The following is a 20,809-nucleotide window of genomic DNA, read 5'->3' as shown; positions in this document are numbered from 1 at the left end:
TAGATCTAAAATTTTATGATTAATGTATGTATAATAAAAATGTTTGCTAATCAATGAGCAACTTTTAAAACTAAAGATGTGCCTTTTTCTATTTTATATGAAAACAATTCCACATGTGTACAGTTATTATATTCCTTCAATTAATTTTAATTAACATTCCCATATTCCTTCAGTTAAACTTATACCAATTAATTTTTCTGAACCTGTGGTTTAGACATGACTTTCAGGAGGCACATTAAGAATTCTCAGGAGGTGCACATGCGATTTTCAAGGTGGTGTATGTGGTGTATTTAATTATGGCAAAGCACACTAGAACTATCTGCCTAAGGGGAGGGATGCCTTCGTAGAGAACTTTCTAAGAGAAACTGGCTTGTATACACGTTACACCTAGGGCCCGTTCGTGGGATTTGAACCTCAGACCGAACTACCAGTGTTCAGCGACTTTACTGCTCAGCCGCTGGTGGGCCTGATTTTCAGGGAGTACATGAACAAGACATTATTTGAAGTATAAATTGTTCAGGAAACATTGACAAAATAATAAGGGAACTAAATGTTAGGGCAGTTTTTTCATTTTATTACCAGACACATACATTCTCTATGTCAGTAACATTATTCTGCATCCTTGGTAAATTGTTATTTTCTCCTAAATAGAACTTACTGCTTTTTATGTAGGATATTGTTATTTTAATATTTTTCAAGTACTGAATACTCCTAAAACAATACACTCTCTTATTTGTAATTTCTATTATGGCAACCTAGAGAAAATAAATCTTTAATTTCTTCAACAGTAAGACAAACTAGCTTCTAAATACTTACAGCCAGAATTCTTCACTTGATGTAGTTTTATTCCCATTAGATGTTACAGCAATGGAACTGGTTTCTCTACTGGCACTGTCTGTCCAGTTTACAAACTCCTCGGTTACGTCATTTGTTACAGAACTATTACTAGCATTAAAAATGTTTTCAGAGAACTGATCAACACAGTTAGGAGTGTTCCACCAGTTTCCACATGTAGCCCATGATACATGGTAAGACTGATATATGTAATACAGAGTCCAAGCTATTATCACATTATAATAAATGCATACAATGCCAGATATTAACACCATACCATACCCTAAACCTGAAAAATAAAAATTGTTTTAGTCAAAATACATTGCTTTTGATAGCACTAATGCAAAGTTTACTTGTTTATCTTATTATTAGTGTAACAGAATATACCTTTAAATAAGGGAGAGATTTTCCAAATTGCTATGGGGCCTAAGCTCGCAAACTGACCAAAGCTCATTTCCAGGAAGCATAATGGTATACCACAAATCATCAGAAAAAGTAAATATGGTATAAGGAAAGCTCCTGAAAAATAAAACATTAAATATTACATATAAAAGTCATTTTCTTCCAACTTAAAACAAGATTACATCAACTTGCATTTAATAAATGGAAATAGTTTAAAAAACTAAGTGACTGTAAGTAAGGACCCTGAATTAAAAGTCCTGCAAATTATCTGCAGATAATGGCACACAAACAGATTATTCAAGTCATCTTAATTAATTAGTAAATGTTAACAGGGCTCTCTTTCACCACAACATTTACACAAAGCCACACAACTGACAAAATTTTCAAAGGTGTAAAAAGTCTTGTTAACCTGAAGGAAGGCATGCGGGATGTAATACATCCCAACCTTATAAAAAAGGGATATACAATACAAAGTCTTTAATACGGATATCCATAATCTGGAATGATCTATAATCCGGACCTCAAAGCTACAAACATTCTGCACATGCGTTTACACATGCACATAATACGTTTACACATGCACATTTAATGTATAACGGAAGGTATAAGCTAGGCTAAAATTATCTAATTACCTATTTCAGTTAATGTTGTAGATTGCATTGTTTCTTAATCTTCTAATTGGATCCGGCTTATTATATTTTGCAGCCTGTTAGAGCAATTTTATAAAAAGTAAGCTTGAACTTTCGATTATGTCAAAAAGAGTTTCCGATTCTGGAGCTGCCAAAGGATCTACAAAGCGAAAGCATGTTTCGATGTACCACTTCCAATAGTGAAGAAAGTGACAGAGAGGTTATTGAAAATGAAAAAAATTTTGATTGACAAGTTAGTCGGTATTCTCGACACAGCAATTATAGGACTTGAACAGTGGAACTGAACAAGAAATTATGTCTGTTTGTAGAATTTAAGAGAAAGTATTAGCACAAAAAAACGAAGCAACTTAAACAACTTACATTGAAAGAAATGTTTAATAAAGTAAACAAATAAATATTAAGCTTTTTTTGGTAAATTTTGATACCCTTTAGATCATAATTGCTCTTTATTTCATAAATTACGGTTTGATATTTTTAATTTTGTAATTTTTGCATGCCATCTTATCAGATTTAAATTGATGATCTATAATATGGAAAAACCCCTAATCCGGAATCACCGAAGTCCCGACGAGTCCGGATTAAAGACTTTGCACTGTATTACCAAATTGAAAAAGCAAAATTTTCAAATGCATCAAGTAGCTTACTTTCTAAATGTTGTTGACCTTCAGAAAATGTTGTAGAGTTGCATGCGCATTTAGAAAGAGTTACTGGTACTTCGTTGAAACTGGGGTATGGTTGAAACTGGGGTGTGCTTGTTCATGCAAGCATTTTTCTGGCAGATTGTTTAATTGAAAAACTGACTTCAAGTGTATAACAGCATAATTGTTTTTGCCCACTAACATTTATAAGTATTAAAGGATTTAAACTTATATTCTTGAGATTTCAAAAGTGTATTATGACAAAGAGAATGAGTCTATGAATTAAACATGCAGCAACTAAGATTAATTAGTATCAGTGGAAAGTAATGAAAATTGTTTTTAGAAAGTAAAGATGAGAATGACACTGAAATACTTAGTGCTATTATCACATTACATAGATCAGAGTTTCTTAAACTGTGGGGGCGCGACTCCCATGGAGGTAGCGGGACCTGCAGCAGGGGGTGTCGCCAAATATTTTAGCAGTTTTGATATTTCTTTAACTTATTATGATAATTTTACAATTACCAAATACTTTTAAAGAATGTATTTGAAAATAGATAAAGATAAGACAATACAGACAAAGAAAAAACGAAATTGTTTCGACACATTCTTTTTATAATACAAACATTTATTTTACTTGCTTTGCATGTGATGCTGTCATATCTTTTGTTACTTATTTAAAATATTCATATTGTTCTATGTCTTAAAATTGGAAATTAAAATTAATGACCTAAAACTGCAATAGTATATTACAGTACAAGTGAAAAATTGACAGTTTCACTCTCGCATGTGTCAGATTTGCGCAATGCTTATGGGGGTACCGCAAAATTTTTGTACATATTAATGGGGTTCAGGGGTCGCGGCTGAAATAGTTTAAGAAGCCCTGACATAGATAAAGATGATTAATTCTAAATTGGATGGTACTATGGAAAAAGATATAAAAGCTATGTGGAGGAAAAAAATTATGCAAAATGCAAAATTCCATTCGCATAATATTATGACTAAATTTCCAGGATCTGTAAGATAAGCGAGAAACCTTAATGATCCATTTAATAGCTAGAATATTCTTTTTGATAATACAACATTATCAATGACTGTAGAATGCATTAATTTACATATTTCTGATATAGTTCATGTTGCAAATGAGAAAGAGCTAAAAAAGATGCACATGTGGTTGAAACAAAAGTTCTTGTAGAACTTCCGCGGGTATCACAAGTTGCAGCATCTCATTAATAAATCCTAGATTCATTATTAATAGATCCTAGATTCTTGAGTCATGCAATACACAAAGTACACATAGAATTCTATGCTTTGCGCATCTCTGCACAGGCTGTTTTTTTAATCAAACAGAGCCTCAGAGCTGGTACAATCAGTGTGGCAACATCAGGTGGCAAAATTTTAGAATTTGGAGAAACACAAAGCAGCAAAATTTAAGGAAAGCAAAATGTTTTATGTTTAGAATGTGCAAAGGACAATGTGCAGTATAATTTGGGAGGTGGCAAAATTTTCAGAATTCAAGGAGGCACCAGGCAACAGAATTTTGGACACACAGAAATTGCACTGGGCTGCAAATAAGCCTAGTGCCTGCCCTGTTAGAATTGTAAAGCTGGCTCATATTTATGTAACTGAACTAAGAGTCAGTGTAAGTTATAAAGACAAGATAAAATTGGGAGCCTTTACTGCTTTTAACCATTTGGCTACTGATTGCAAATTTTTTACATATTTACTTACTTTGTATTTTATTTTTCATTTTGAATTTGTAGTTTTGTATTTTCGCTTTACTTACAAGAATGATCTAACTTTAAACTCTTAGTTTTTCTTAAATATAAACTGATAAGCTGAACCCAAAGCAAGTGAAGTCCTCCTTGTCCACTACGTTTATCTTGGGCCAACTTATATAATACTGCCTTACAGTTCATGTGTTCTTCACTTGCTTTGAATTCGATTTATCTTGACCACCCTGTATATACATAGAGAGTCAAATCAGCAAGAAATGCATTTGCAGTTTTTTTATGTTGCTTTATTCTAAATAATTTCAACATTTCATCAAAAATGCTTCCCTAATTTTTCAGTAAAATTGCAATTTGCACTACTATGGATTTGGGGAGAAAAAGTATTTGTAACTTTTTTCTGCACTTACATGAACTTTAGGCCAATTTAAAAACAAAGTGGATTCCATGCCTTCAAGGGCAAAATTTCTGCTAGGATTTGTTCAGGTTGAAGATGTTTTTCTTCTGATAGAGTTTGGATCAAGAAAATTGTAACAAGTTTCTCCCTGAAAAATGCTACAATATGCACTTTGAAATTAATCATAGTAATCAAATTTTTTTACTTAATTTTTATTACATTATATTAAATTCTTATTAAATGCAAACTGCTATCACTATTTTATAAATATTCTTTTTTTGATGGGGAAAAAGCAAACTGTAACTAACTATATTTTAATTGCAGTCAAGTTGAATGTCAAAGTCAAAAATTGAGGATACATTGAATTAAACTTTTAATAAAGTAAGGCTTCATCTAGAGGCATAAATGGTTCAGTGGAATCTGAATATTGTTTCAGTATTATTATATACACAGGCATTTGAAATCAACAAGGTTTTATGCAGAAAGATGCTTAATCAAAAAAATCTAATTTTCAAACATTCTATCTAAATTTTATTAAAATCTGTCTCAAACAGGATGTTCCTTTAGATCCTTGTCTTTGGACACTTCATTTTTTTTGGCTACATAAAACTTTATTTTTAAAATGATGTATCATCTGTACATAACCGAGCGATGAGTCATCTGTACATTAATGTGTAAGGATAAAAGGAAATTCAAGGTATCTAGAAAGCTTTAGCAATGATAAAACTGCAGTATTCAACAGATGGAGAAATCACATACTCCATCCATCTGATCTCTTTTAAATCTTGATTCATTTTTATTTTAATAGATGAGAAAGGGAAAAAATTAATTCTAACTTAAGGAAACCAGTGAAAAGTAAAACTGCAGAACAGCAAAATCTAGAGCAGAAGTAATATTGTAGATAACTACATACACTGAAGTGCTACTGAATTAGGGTTAGCAAGTCAATAACGAGTTGGGCCTCCTGTGGCCTTGATAATGACTGCACATGACGAGGCATAGATTCAATAACTTTGCAGAAGCATTCTATGGGAAAGGCTTGTCAAACATCAGACAGAACTGTCCATAATTTAGGAAGGGTGCTAGTGTTGTGTGATGTGGTTTCATACCTTCCTCTAAAACATCCCAAAGGTGCTCAGGAGGATTTAAGTCAGGGCTTTTAGGTAGCCAATTCATGATAGAGAAGTCAGAAGAATGGCCATCCAACAGGACCTGTGAGAGATGCAATTATCTTGCTAGGACATTCCATTTTCATGTGAATGATAGGACAACATAAATGGATGGAGATGGTTGCCCAGCAACTCTACGTACAGAATCATACTGAAGGAAGTTGGTACAATACCAAAAATTCCAAATATTATTAACAGAAAACATCCCAGACCATGACTAAGCAGCTATGGCCTTGTACAGTTCCAACCTGGCATGCAGGATCCTTGGCTTCATGAGCTTGAAGCCATATTCTCGGCTTCTTATTAGTGTTAAGCAGTTTGAATCGTGACTCATCACTTCATATTACTTATTTCCAGTGCTCTAGAGTACATTCTCTGTATTCTCTTGCCTTTGCAAGACGTACAGCTTCATTGGCATTCTTAGACCAATGGTTCTGTCGTGGGGTTATGGCTCCAGAAGCCCATAAGCAAGCATTACACGTTCCATTCAGTGACTATATGACTGGCGACCTGATTCAGCTGGGTATTAATTCGAACTAATGTTTCGCTTTGCTGGCTATGTATAATACAGCTGAGCCACCTCAGACCATGCTTATTCAAGGCTCATTGTCCCTTGCAATATGCCTGATCGCTAGTTCTCCCCCCCCCACACACACACACAAACACCATCTGTGTATTCTCATTATACTCTTAACACTGTCAACCTTAAAAATACTAGCCTTCTGATGATTTCGGAAATTGAATGCAGTACAGGATATATGTGTAAGCTACATAAGCTATAGCTTAGGGCTACCCAAAAAATTCTTCATTTACTATTTAATACTGGAAAAATGTTCTTCAACAAGTTGTGGTAGTCATAATTACTATGCCAGAGCATGGTTTGCTTTTCAGAGAAGATATGGAAACATTTGGTTCTCCTCACACTGTCAATTTTCTCCGATTACTCGAACTTTGAGCAAAATTTGATCCTTTTCTAGCAAGCCATATAAAAAAATTTGGAATAAAGGATCAGGTGTCACATCTTATGTTTCTAAAACAATATGTGATGAATTTATCCAAATTATGGCACATTAAGTAAGAGACTCAATCCTGGATGATTTAAGAACTGCAGGGTACTTGAGTTTATCTGTAGCTTCCACTCCAGAGTGATCCCATATTAAACAGCTCACTGTTATAGTGAGGTATGTTTCACCAGATGATGGGCTCCCTATTGAATGTTTTCTATCTCCCTACAGATGGGCGGAAACACAGGGGCTAAGATGGTGTACAACTACATTACAAATGAGTGAAGAATAGATTTTAGTAAGTGTCGAGGCCAGTCATATGATAATGCTACCAATATGTCTGGCAAATACAAAGGTATGCAAGAAATAATATTGAAGATTAACAAATATGATATTATATTCCATGTGCTGGTCATTCCCTGAATCTTGTTGTTGGAGCAGCAGTTGACTGTTGTTTAGATGCAGTAAACATTTTTCGAATTGTTCAAGAAATATATAGTTTCTTTTCGTCACCTACACACAGATGGGCAGTACTGTTGTCATTCTTCAAAGTGACTCAAAGGTTCCAAAGTATTTGTCAAAAACTAGATGGGAAGCACATTCAATGGTCACAAGTGCAATCTATGATAGCTATGATGAAATAATTTCTGCATTGCATCAGCTGCATATTAATACTACAAAGAAAAGTGAACCAAGAAATCAAGGCATAAAGATTTTGAATAAAATGGAGGAGTTTAAATTTATGGTAATGTAATTCTGTGGAGTTACTTGCTGGATGAATTTCACAAGACTAGTTAATCACTACAAGACCCGGACCCCCAAATTAGTCTAGATGTACATAGTAAATTGTACGGTTCACTTTCGGATTTTGTTAAAGGTTCCAAGGGATATAGTCGATCATTTTGAAGAAAAAGCAAAGGAAAAATTGCCTGGTGTTGATTACAAGTAAAGCAGATATAGAAGAAGGCATATCAATGATGAAGAAGATTATGCTTTAGAGCACTTTGAGCCAAGAGACAAGTTCAGAATCAAAACATTTATACCTGTGATGAATGCATTAGAGTCAAGTGTAGCACAAAAAGCCTCAGTACATAATGACGCTGTAAAAAAGGTTTCATTCTTAACAAAATTGGAAGCTACAGAAGAAGATATTCGTGAAGGAGTTAGGGCTTTATGCAAAACTTATCCTGAAGAGATGGACGTGAATCTTGCAAGAGAAATCAAGCCTATGATTCAGCGAAATATAATAGTCTGAACATCAGGATCTGTATAGGGTAATATTTAATGATTGTGTCCAATCAGCATTCCCTAATCTAGAAGCAATTTGAAATTGTTTCTTAGTATGATGGTTACAAATTCTCAGGAGAAAGAGCTTTTTCTCAGCTGAAGAGGATGAAAAATGAATTTAGAACAATGATTCAAGATAAATTATGTTCCATCAGTCTCGTCTGCATAGAAAGTAACAAATTACGCAGTTTATCATTTGATGATGTCATCAGTGACTTTGCTCTGGCAAAGGCAAGAAATAAAATATTTTAGTTTAATATAATTCCTTAATTTATATAACATGTTTCAAGAGATAAGATAAATTGTAAATTGTGCCTTTTAAAAGAACTTTTGTTTCTTTTTACCAGAAATTGCATTTTTAAGTTTGTTATGAATAAAAATGATAGACTGTTTCACTATCTATATATATACTTCTTAATTGTACTTCAGTTTAACCCTCTAGGTATCCAAAAATCATATTTGGCACTAACATATACTATCTGGACTTATAAAGGACCCCATATCTCACATAGCTTAGGACCTTATCAAGTCTAAATCTGGCCCTGATTGAATGGCACAAGCGTCGAGCGCCTACTAGCTGTCCATGAGCGTAGGATTCTAGACCAGAAGTTTTACCCACACTGGCAATTGAAATGACCGATTAACAACAGCCATAGTAGTAGGCTATATAAGCAGTTACCATAACACTCTCACATGAGCATAAATGCGGCACAACATTGCAAAATTTGCATAGCCATGTCTGTCCCTAATTCAGTAACACTTTAATGCATGTTCAAGAAGTCATGTTTGTAACATATATGTTTATGTTTGAACATTAAAAAATACATCCTTATTTTGACTATCCTCTGAATCTACCCAGGCAAATATCTTCTGAAATACAAAGAATGAAATTTGACATTCAAATGAAAATAAACACATTTAATAAGATGCTATTTAAACAGGCAGCTATGAATCTAGAGGTACTACAAAGTATGACGTCAACTACAGCTTTCCGTAAAAAATTGCAAATTTTACAGAAAATGATAAAATTATGCTTACCTCCACCACTTCGGTAACATAAATAAGGAAAGCGCCATATGTTTCCCAAGCCAACAGCATAGCCTACACATGACAGAAAGAAGTCAAGCTGCCTACTCCAGGTTCCTCTTCCATTTTCACTATCATCAATGCTGCTGTTACTAATAGTTGATGAAGTATCTTCAGGACGAGGCAAAGGCACACTAACACCAATTGATGAAGCTTTAGGAGTGATACATGCCTTCAGAGTATCAGACAATAAAGCAGTAGTGTTCTCACGACAAGGTGAGGAAGCCTGCAAGAGATGCATGAGGTCATTTAATGTTAAACATAGTTATTTTTCAGATTTACAAAATTACACATATGCAGCATGGTTGAGAAATACAACATAAGAAAACACAAATTCACTAAACACACTCATGTGAAAACTGACAACCAACATTAAGCTGTTGGATATCCTGTGCATCTGGGGAAATGAATTTCCATTTGATACAAATGATGCTTTGTAGTTATTGGGAAGGAGGTGATGTTAATTTCTGTATGATTCATACTTTCTTGCGGTTTATGCCAGTTTTATTATATACTGACTGCATTGCAAAATACAGAACTCTGATGAGAAACGTTTTAGAGAAAGCTATTTTCTTAAAGGACATCTATAAAAGCTCATTTTTGTACATTAAACTTGAAGATAACAGAATTTTTTTTTTCTTTGGTTTTGAGGTTCATATTCTTTGTCGCTAACTGCATAGCTGGAAGTGGTCAGAGTACAAAATATTTATAACAGACTCGGTATATGGGTTAATTATACTGTAAAAAGTAAACAAGGTTGGAATTGTGAAATTTTAAAAATCAACGATGGAGTGAAAACTGTTACTGTGATCAGCCATTCAGCTAATGACAAACAAACAACACGTTCGTTTTTTTCATTCATAAAGAAAAGTCTCACTCAAGTGTATCTTGAAGAATCTTTTTTTGTCAATTAGTAAATTTATTGAAGGCAGAAGGATAGGTAATTTTTTTTTTTTTTTTTTTTTTTTTTTTTTTTAGTTTGAGGCTTGTTTCCTTCTTCAAACTAGCGATTCAGCTCTATATTATGAACAGTATTATTATAAAAAGTAATCACATATTCATCTCAACAGACACCGAAAGGGCTGATTTGTACAATAAATTTTTTCAGCTCTTAATTATGAGAAAATTCACAACAGAAATTCTGAATTTTGATTACATTAAAAGAAATAAAATATCAAATGTTTTATGTTATATTCCTCTCTTTCTTCTTGAGAATTTTTTCAGAAAGACTAAAGTTTTTTCCCCCTCAATTTAGAAATTTATCAATTTCTGGAGAAATATTCAAAAAATATATACAATTTGTAAAAAATTAATTTCAATATTTTCTTTTGTGAATAAAACTGCGATATTAAAAATAATCACAAATACAGCAAAGATCTTGACAGTAAAAATTAAGGATATTCAAACGCAAAAATAGCGAAACAACTGCATCATAATAAAATATTTAAACATTTTCCTATTAGTAACATTATACTGAAAAAGAAAAAACAGAAAGCAGTTTAAGTGATTGCAATAAAAACAATGCGGAATATTATGCCAGTAATTAAGGAACGGTTTTTTTAAGAGTAAAAACATCAGTTAAAAAGCAAACTGACTAGAATATGGTGAAAATATTTAAAAAAAAAAAAAAAAAAAAACTGCCCAAGGTGACAAGCACATTTGGATAACTGCCGAATGTGTAAGCAAAGAAGATTACATAAAATTAACCTCATAAAAAATTGCCAAAATTTTCGCTTGCATATTCAAAAGAAAGAAAATTTTCAGAAAAATACAGCAACAGCTTATTAAATTGAAATGTATTTTGTAAAACAATAAACAATGTAAGCTACTTTAAAACTCAAACTGAATATAAAAAGTCATTTTTAAACTGCTTACACTCTCCTCCCTCCCACCAAAAAAACATTATGAAACGCAGAAATATTAGCAGTCTCTTGTGAAAGCAACTAAAATTATTCCCATTTTGATGCTGACGATGAGGGAGGTCTGTATATTCCATCAGATATACAGAAGAAGCAGTGGTTAATTATTTTTAATATTACAAATGCTGGTGCCCTGTGGAAGGCTAGCAGGAAGAATAAACATAAATAATATATAAAATTTTAAAAAATGTGAAGAGAAGTAAAATATTAATACGTTAAATTAATGATAAAGTTAAACAATAAATTAACAATCAAAAATCAGTCTTCAAATATGTAAACAAACCCATTCATTAAATAAATCGGATTGAAAGTTCGAGACATTTCTTAAGTTTTGAAATAAAAATGCAAACATAAAATAATAATAATAATTAATAAAAATATTTTTATTAAGCCCAAAGGGGGCCTCTTTTTAATGTTTTATGTGTTACCTGTGTTTATTAAATATCATGTTCTTCGCACTTAAACCATTATTCTATTTTCTAGCGAAGACCAGGTTCAGTATTCGACTTTCCTTTCCCCAATCCATGACGAATAGCTGATAGCTTTTCACTTTGTAATCGATTACGAAGTCTCGGTACTTTGTTTACGTTTTATTCTTTTATTCGGAATTGTGGTAAGGTTGTATGTGGAAAATCTTACGGAATTGATAAGGGCCGCTCTTCATATTTAATTTTTTTTTCTTGCTGTATACGAGAGTAGTCGCAATAAGAATAAATCTCTGTGCTACAGTCAATTATTTCCATTATTTGAATTAATTCATCGTGAGAACTTTAAAAGTCTTAATAAACAAAAACTTACTCATATTGCTGATACAAAAGTATTGATATGCTTTGTTCAGTTCTCTTGTTAATAAAAAATAGCAATTGTGCATTAAGACAGTAAAAAATAGTGAAAATTTATATATGTCTGTATTGTTGCCTATGTAGTAATAATGCATGATTATAAAATAAATATTAGAATCTACTGAAGTAATAATTACATATGTCAGAACACAAGAAAAGAATCTAAATTTTTATTTATTTTAGTGATCTGTATTTTTTTTTTTTTTAACTATGTTCACAGAGTTCTATTTTAAGTTTCCTCCAAACAGCAGAGATGTGTGTCCTAAATTTGGTACTGAAAAACACAAAATTATGTTCAAAGAAAAGAAATTCATAAATTCTGCATTGCCTACGATTGCTAGTTAAAAAAATCATGTTTTCCATTTCTCCACGTCGAAAAATTATACTGTTGGGGGGGGAACACCACTTGATTTGACATTTGATGTTTTATATCAATAAAAATCCCATGGTTTTAACCATTGAGTCTAATTTGAATCCCTCTTCATTGTTAGCTTTTGAGGAAATTTGCTTCTTATTTGCATTTTGGTCTGTCAATAGTGGTATTAAGGAATTGGTTTTTATCATTTGATCAAACTCTCCAGTTTCTTCTCTTTCCTTACACCCAGTGTACATGCCGTGCTGAATGCCTTATTTCAGATTCAAAATGCATAGACAGAGAACAGTACCAGGACGACAAAATTGGTAATTTAACAACATAAATAACATTGGCATCAATTATCCTCTCCCTAAAACAACCACTTCCGTAGAAAAAATTTTATAGCAGCTGTGCCTGGCTGTCTTACAGACGGTTCACTGTATTTTATGATTTAAATTTAATTAGCTCGTTTTAATACTGATGCAATTTATGGGCAAGTATTGAATTTTGTTTCCGAAATGATAACCAGTAATTTTGTTTAGAGTTAAAAATAATTTCTATGGTATATGTACATCTTTTTAGTTCTTAATATACTTTTTAGTTCTTAATAAGTTCCTTTTCTTATGCCATAAGGCATGTGTAAAATAAGCTTATTTCCTTGTATTATTATTAAGCCATCCAGAAGAAGCCTTTCTGACAAATGATCACTGAAACATATGCCGTACCTTTCTGTTAATTCGAAAATAATTTTGGATAATAAAATAAATATATTTTAAAAGTATTATATTATTAAAATATTTTTTAAAATATATTAAATACATATATTAGAAATCTCTGTAATTTAAAGCAAGCTTTCATTTTTCAACTACATGTCCATTTCCGATACCCAAAGGCTAATTCCATCATAATAACTTATCTTTTCTCCGGTCATTATTCAGCGAAACCTTTCTATTTGAAAATTCTGTGATCATCCTTTGTAATAAAGGCCCAAGATACAACCTCCACCACCTGCAAAATGCATAGCTCTCTTTGTACAGGATCTCTGTGGCTGTTACTAGAAGGCACTAAATAGGCTTCCTTCTCTCTATTCTCTGTTTGTTGTATGCTTATTCTCTGTTTGTTATTTAGTGTGTGATATATTTTTGTGTATGTGTATTTGATAGTGTGTACATATATATATATATTTGTTTACCATTGGAAATAAAAATATATGCATTACAAATCTGAGTTATTAAGCACATGAAGGCTGTTTACACTTTTCGTTCCAAAACAGATATTCAAATTAAATACATTAGGCAATTTGTGTTTATTTACATTTGTTTCAATAATGATGTTTTTTTTGGCATTAATTTCTCTATTGGTTGGTTTAAGGCCATTTTTTATCCATTCATTTATTGAAATATTTACATTTATTACTTTTTTTTTTCCATTAGATAATCCAAGAATTTTATATATGGTACAATTTATGGTATAGGCTTGTACATATGCAATGTGAACATTTTTTTTTAATTTTCCAGAAGAAAAATATTCTTATCTTCTATTTGTGATCTTATTATCGGATTGTGTTATAAGGTTCTCTTGCCTTCGTAGCATGTCTACATGATCAGCACACTCGGCACATATTCGAGAGGTCCATGGTTCGAGTCGCTGGGAGGGCATTGCTCGTTTTTCACGTCTCTCAGCTTCCAAAAAAATCCTAATGTCTCTACAGTGTCTTCTTCAAAATAAACAAATAATCTGATGGAATGAAAATATTTTGGTCATTAAAACTTTTTAATCACTGCTGTTTACATCTACATTTCTTTTTTCACATAATTTGAAGTTTTCAAACTAAGTTTCAGAGAAATTTTAGATATCATGCAACTCCTCTGGGACATCTTCAAGTCAAAATCAAAATTTAAAACTATTTTTAATATCACTGGACATACTTAAAAAAATATTTTTTTATTCTATTGTTATTGTTACAAAAAATATTAAGCAGATCTGTTTTTATGATTAAAATTATAATGAAATAATGATTTTCTTTTCACTTTCTACATAAAATCCACAAATTTTGTATTTCAATTCTTTTATAACATTTATTTTTCTGAGGATGGAAATGCTCCTCTGGAAAAAATTACAATTTTAGAGTTTTTTCTGATTTCACATATTTGAAGACAGTTGGATAGGAAAGCCACAATTTTTGAAATGGATGAATAAATACAGCGATGGCTTTTGTTATGTTTTATGCATTTAATAAATTTCCGCCCAACTGTTTATTCTTTAATTCTACCTAACACAATCAATCGATACTTGTTTCTAATATAGAATTTTAGCATCAATTCTACATAATAGCATGAGTAATCTTTTTTAATTGAATTTTATCATTATTTACAAAATACTTTGGCACTATGAACTGAGAATTTTTTCCTTGACTTTTATCTTTCAATACTTTAGGAACTGGTCATCGATTTACATCTATAATAAAAGAAACAAATGCTTGTATGAGTTTTAACATATTGTTAAAAGTGCAATAAACCTCAGCTCCTTTGTTCCATGAATAATGTTAAACTCCCTGTTAAGTATTTTTTAGCATCTTCTATGTAACAGTATAGACTCCATGATTATTGCTTAAAATTGGAAGTATCAGAAATAGATGTAAATATGTATTGTCTTCTGCATTAACTTACAAAAATAAAAGTGTGAATATCTGAATGGAATTATACAGAAACAGCTACAGGACGCTATGTTTTCATGATGGTCATTCCACTATACTGGAAATATTAAATCAAACAATAAGTGCGGGAAAAGTTTCAGTAAGAGGATATACTCTCTTCTGAAACAATACATTTGACTGTAGTTTTCCATATGATATTTCTATACAACATCCCAAAATCTTGGTAAATAACTTTCTAAACAAAGTTTACAATGTAAAAAAAAAGTAGTGGAAAAATGTTATGTAACTGGGCTACCATTCATAAAAATTAAGCAGTGTTAAAAGTGTTTTTACCTTAATTGCCTGTTACAACCAAATAACTAGATATGAGAAAGAACATGCAGTGTCAGTACAGCTAGATGATCCCTTTTACAGAGTTGCTAATTTGAAAACAAGTTAACCTGTAAAACTACCCTTCATACTGGTTTGCTTAAGATTCATTTGGTAACAAATATGCCTTTAAAGTCTGTACCAATCAATCAATAAATCTTGTTAGAAGCAAGTTTTTGTTTGCAGGATGCTGTTCATGATTGGTTTTCTTTTGGTGGTATAGCAACAGCGAAGGGAGAAAGATTCTGGGTAATTTAAATTCAACTAACATAGCAAATACCATTCTTCTGTAACTTTATAATTAGATACAGCTTTATTTTTTCAGAATTTTATTCATACTACTATTTCATCCATTACAGACAAATTCCACAAGTGCATATTTTAAAATTAATTTCACATTTAAAAAAGTATGATTTATTTATAAATGATTTGTTATAAAAATCATTGTAACTTGCACAAATACACACACACACAAAAAAAAGGAAAAAAAAACATACAAAAATGGTGATGCTGCTTATTAAAAACTGAAGAATTGTTATATGCACATACACATGGTTGACACAGTTTGGTGCATCCGGCGAAATTTGTTGTGGTAATATGGTAGCAAAAAAATTTTTTGTCATTTTGTACTAAAATTATTAAGGCTATGCTAAGTTACACAAAGCAAGGTAACGTACAGTAAGAGCTATGTACCTTAGGTACCTTAGGGACACCTTTGAGAAGGTATTTCTATGATAAATTGACTTGTATTCACATAACACATGAGGAGAAACAGGAAAATGCCCATGCAGCTATCCCATTCACCAGTATTTGTACCTGGATCAAACATCCAGTGTTCAGCTACCATATCTGCTAGTCTACTGATGCCAGTCAAAATAGACAGTAATGCAATATTATACAAGCTAAGTAGCATTGACTTATACATCACTAAAAGTAGCATTGACTTATACATCACTAAAAGTAGCATTGACTTATACATCACTAAAGAAATAAAAAAACTTCAGAAAACTTTCCTGGTTTCCGAAACTGTCAATATCTTCATCATTATAACTTCCTGATATTTCAATGCATGTAATTTTATGGTGAACTATTAACTTAAAACAGAATATTTTTTTGAATTGGTTGTGTTTAATTATAAGATTATTTTGAAAAACATTGTTCGTGATAAAACTAAAGAATGAATTTTCTTTACACACTGACTGTTAAATTATATTTCAAATCAACAGATTGCAATTATACAATAAGACAAGATGAAAAATACAGTAGTCATTGAGGCCAGTGATGAGTTTTTGGAAGAAACAAAAATTTTCAAATCTAACACAGTATACCCTGTTAATATAGTATGGAAGGTTTTGTAAAGCATCAGCTATTTAAAAAAAAAAGCATGCAATAGGCTGACAATGAAACGAAATAAAAATAAAACAGAACTCTATTACACGTTATGCAACAAAATTAATGAATATGAACGTCTATAAACATTTTTTTTCTTTTTAACTTAGACCTGATGCCGAAACATCAACTAGATCTTAGGCAATAAAATTAATAAAAATTTATGTTGATAAGTACTTAAGAACAAATAGAACAAAATGGCCAAACTTTCAACTAGATAACCAAATAAAGCATTTGCGTTCTAGAGGATTTTATTTAATTCACATACATACATACATACATACATACATTATTTTTACATTTACTTTCATAACTCGTATCATACATAACATACTCTTATCATCGAATGATTATGATTTTCTATATATAAGGAGGAAGCAGCCTCCAGAGGGCGCCAATTGAATTTACAAAATTTTAGAATGAAATGCTTTACATTCTTGATAAATAGGATGAAGCTCGAAATCACCAGCTGTCTCCCAGCGCTAAAACACTGGCTACAGCTCCGCCAGTACTTCCCCGTTTGTAAACGAAATTGGTTACGGCAAAGCAGACTAGAGCTCCTGCTCACAGGGAGGGATGCTTTCGCGGAGAATTATAAGGCATAATGGTTCGTACTCACGTTTCAGATGGGGAAAACTACGAAAACGCTCATGCAGCCAGCCCATTCACCTGGAATAGAACACAGTTCGGAACTACCAGTGTTTTGACCGTTCGGCCGCTGGTGCGCTTTCAACGAAATTGTAACTCTAGCCAGAACTCGAAATAAGATGACTTCCAGTATTTCATTGTATCGAAATATCAACAAAAATTTATTTTACAAACACAACATATTTTTAGCAATTAAATAAAACTGACATTTTAACTATTTATGTATCACTTTCCCGGGGCGGTTAATACGATGAACTTCACCTGTCTCTTCAGGAAAAAGGAATACTGATGGATTCTAATCATGATCGTGGTTTTTATATAAATTTAAAAAGGCTTAAAAAATATTTTTTTTTTTTTTTTTTTTTTTTTTTTTAAGTGACTAATATATAGTACTACTATAAGGAAGCAATTTCACGTGATTGCCAAGAAATGCTGTTTGACTGACCCTTCAGTCACTTTCCAAATGTATTTCTATTTCACTTTTAAGATTAATGTTTAACTATTCCATTGGCTATTATTATACTAAGTTACAAACATTATTTTAGATTTTTATGTTTAATTTTTAATTATTACTATCGTTTTATTAATTAATATTTTATCGATTTCGTGGTTGTCCCTGACGGCCTTCCGTGGAGCTCTGACACTTCTAATTTTAGAAATTAAGCTGTGACTAGAAACAATGTACATTAATAAAGTATTACAATACAAAACACTGCTCATACTGTACGAGTGTGTGACATGTCGAGTTTGTTAAACACATTTCTGCGATTTAGAAAGTCGAGACTACCAAGTTCTCAGTGGTGATAGAAGATGGCGCCACGTATCCAGAATAAACTTCCGACATTTCAAAGCCGGAGAAAAACATGGGCTCTAATATCGAGACTTGTGATTAAATGATAAACGAAAAAGCTTCTGATCGACAAAGATCTCAGTAATTAGTGTTATTAATAAGGTGTACTCAAACTACCTATTCTGGTACCACTAGCTGAAACTGTAAAATTTTAAGTGAAATTATCAGCCGAACAGTTAAAATATACTGTAGAATATACGCGTTTGAGCTCTTCCCTTACGAAAATGTCTTAAGAAATCCTGCAAAAATATTCCATTGTGAAATTTATTTTTAAATTCTAATATACAATTCTAGATATAGCTTCAGTAGTGTGCAGGTATTCTATATAGGGATTTGAGCTATATTCTAATACAAGGATTTGCGCAGAGCTAGATTTCTGATGGTCTAACGTAAAAAATCTGATACACTATGTACTCAACTAATGGAATTCTACTGAAATTATCAGATCTAGTTAGTAGAAAGCTGGGCCTATTCTAAAGAATTCTAAACAGGTTAACTTGCTTTAATTTTCTATAAAAGATCCTATAGTAGCTTTTGAGTGTTTAAAAGCATTATAAAGTAAAAGTTTTCTCTTGGTATTAAATAGAATGAAAGTTTAATTTCTGGATGGAAATTTTTAATATAATTTTGAAATGATCTATGACATGGAGGGGATGGGAACTTTCGGAACGTGATTTTTCTAATAAAACATTTCAATCTTTTTTTTTTAAAAAACATTTAAATAAAAATAAATTCATTTAAATAGCAGTTAAGTTTAATTAAGATTAAGAAAACATTTCTCCTATGAAGACCAAATATACAAAAATTAAAAGCATTAATTTCTGGAATTAAAATTTTATAATTAACAGTAGACATTTAATCTTTTTAACACATTTTATGATTCAAATTGATTCAAAACCTTTACAAGATTTAGTTTTTGCATTATGTACATAATACTGGCCAAAATAACACAAAACATTATATAAGTTCAGAAGTTAAAAAATATTAAGCTTGGGGTAAAAAGGCAAAAATTTCCAAGCAGAAACGATTCAAAACTTATGAATAAAAAAAATTCTATTCTTGCACTTTTTAATCCCATTCAGTACACCAGAACCTGAAAATTTGCTTTGGCATCAGTTTGAAAAATTCAATATCCATAGGATTTCAATCTAATCTATATAAAATTTCTATATGATTTTGCAAATCAATATTTCTGTAGAATTCTTTCTGTGAAAGTTTGATAAAATTTCTATAGAACTTTAAAAGGAAGCATTTCTATACAAAATTAACCACAGCCGAGATAAGGGTGAGGCAAATGAGGCACTTGCCTTGGGTGAATTACAAGAAGGGGCACCAAATTAGCGGTGAAAAATAAGAAATTTCTATTAAAAAACTATGATCGCTAACTTTCAACTTTGAAACGTATTAAGTTATAGTAAAAGTTTATTTTAAATAATATAATTTCATTGATTCCGTTTTTATAAAAATTTAAAACAATCACACTCTTAGTAATGCTTTTATTTTCCGCGTTTTATATGCTCGTATGTTTGATTTCCGTTAATCTTCTTGCGTATTTCTCTCTTCTCCGACAATATGGCGTCTTTCAGTTTATGTTTGATGCTGCGCTGAATAGTGTCCATATAATAAACAATAAATTACTTAACTGATTTATTTTATTGCCTTACCGCAAGCACGTTTCTTTGATACATGTTTTTTACCGTATATTGTCCATTACTTAAATAAATGTTAATTTGAATTTTCTTCGGGAAAAAAACAAAAGTTTTAAACAAACAAATAGTTTAACTAGAACAGGCTATTATTTACTTCATATTCCATTTCATGAAAGTATTATTAAGTTTTAGACTCTTGAATAAAATAGTCTGGAAAATTCTTGCTTTGATTTTGCTCTGAGAAAAAGGATAAGAATTCTTGAACCGGTATAGATCATTATTTACTTCCTGTGCTATTCCAGGAAAACACCGCATTGAAATAAACATGTAGAGTACGCAAAAAGTTTTATATTTTTGAAGAAAATTATTTCTTTATTATGAAATCTTAAGATAGAATACCATATTATAAATAAAATTTTTCCAATGGCAAAGCTATTTTAAATTATCACTAGGATTTAGGCTTCTGAGACCCTGCACACAGTCAAAAACAAGTTTCATCTTTTCGAATTTCCAGTAAACAAGTTTTGGTTGTTATTCCCTTATTCAATCCTTGTTTTAGTGGTTGCTTGCAAAAATTCTGTACCCACCTATGCCGACTTTTATCAAGCTCCACCATTCTTTCATTGAAATAAAAATAACAGTTCTTCTTTAGTAGTTCTTTCCCTATGCAAGTTTAACGTATTTTTATTACGAAAAGAAACCTGCTTAAGCTCTTTACGTGTTTGATTCATGTGAACGAAAGTTATATTTTTTACATGAACAAAGAACTAAGGAAACCGTAATTGCTTTTTCCCTCTTTCGATTTATGAAATTTCTGAAAAGGAAAGGGCGAAAATAAAATATTATCAATTATTGACTAATATCTTTGCTTGGATGTTAGTTTTATGTAGCTAATTTATTATCTGTATTTTAACTCATTTTTTCCTTATATTGTA

The 20,809-nt window shown here is 31.5% G+C and overlaps 1 protein-coding gene across 1 annotated transcript in view; it reads right to left on the bottom strand.

The window, feature by feature from the left end:
- The window catches only part of LOC118185020 (sodium- and chloride-dependent glycine transporter 1-like), a 77,562-nt gene that overhangs the window by 30,793 nt on the left and 25,960 nt on the right, over positions 1-20,809 (bottom strand). The window contains exons 2-4 of the mRNA XM_085807341.1: positions 9,150-9,423; positions 1,222-1,353; positions 817-1,123 (exon numbers count right to left, since the gene is read on the bottom strand). Coding sequence (XP_085663467.1) covers positions 817-1,123; positions 1,222-1,353; positions 9,150-9,423 — 713 coding nt within the window. The remainder of the gene's footprint in view (positions 1-816; positions 1,124-1,221; positions 1,354-9,149; positions 9,424-20,809) is intronic.

This window comes from Stegodyphus dumicola, chromosome X1 (genome assembly GCF_044657685.1).
Source record: "Stegodyphus dumicola isolate Sdum_Otavi_A_Nest chromosome X1, ASM4465768v1".
NCBI lineage: Eukaryota > Metazoa > Arthropoda > Arachnida > Araneae > Eresidae > Stegodyphus > Stegodyphus dumicola.
The sequence above is the reverse complement of the archived record's forward strand: the minus strand, read 5'-3'. Positions and strand labels throughout refer to the sequence as shown.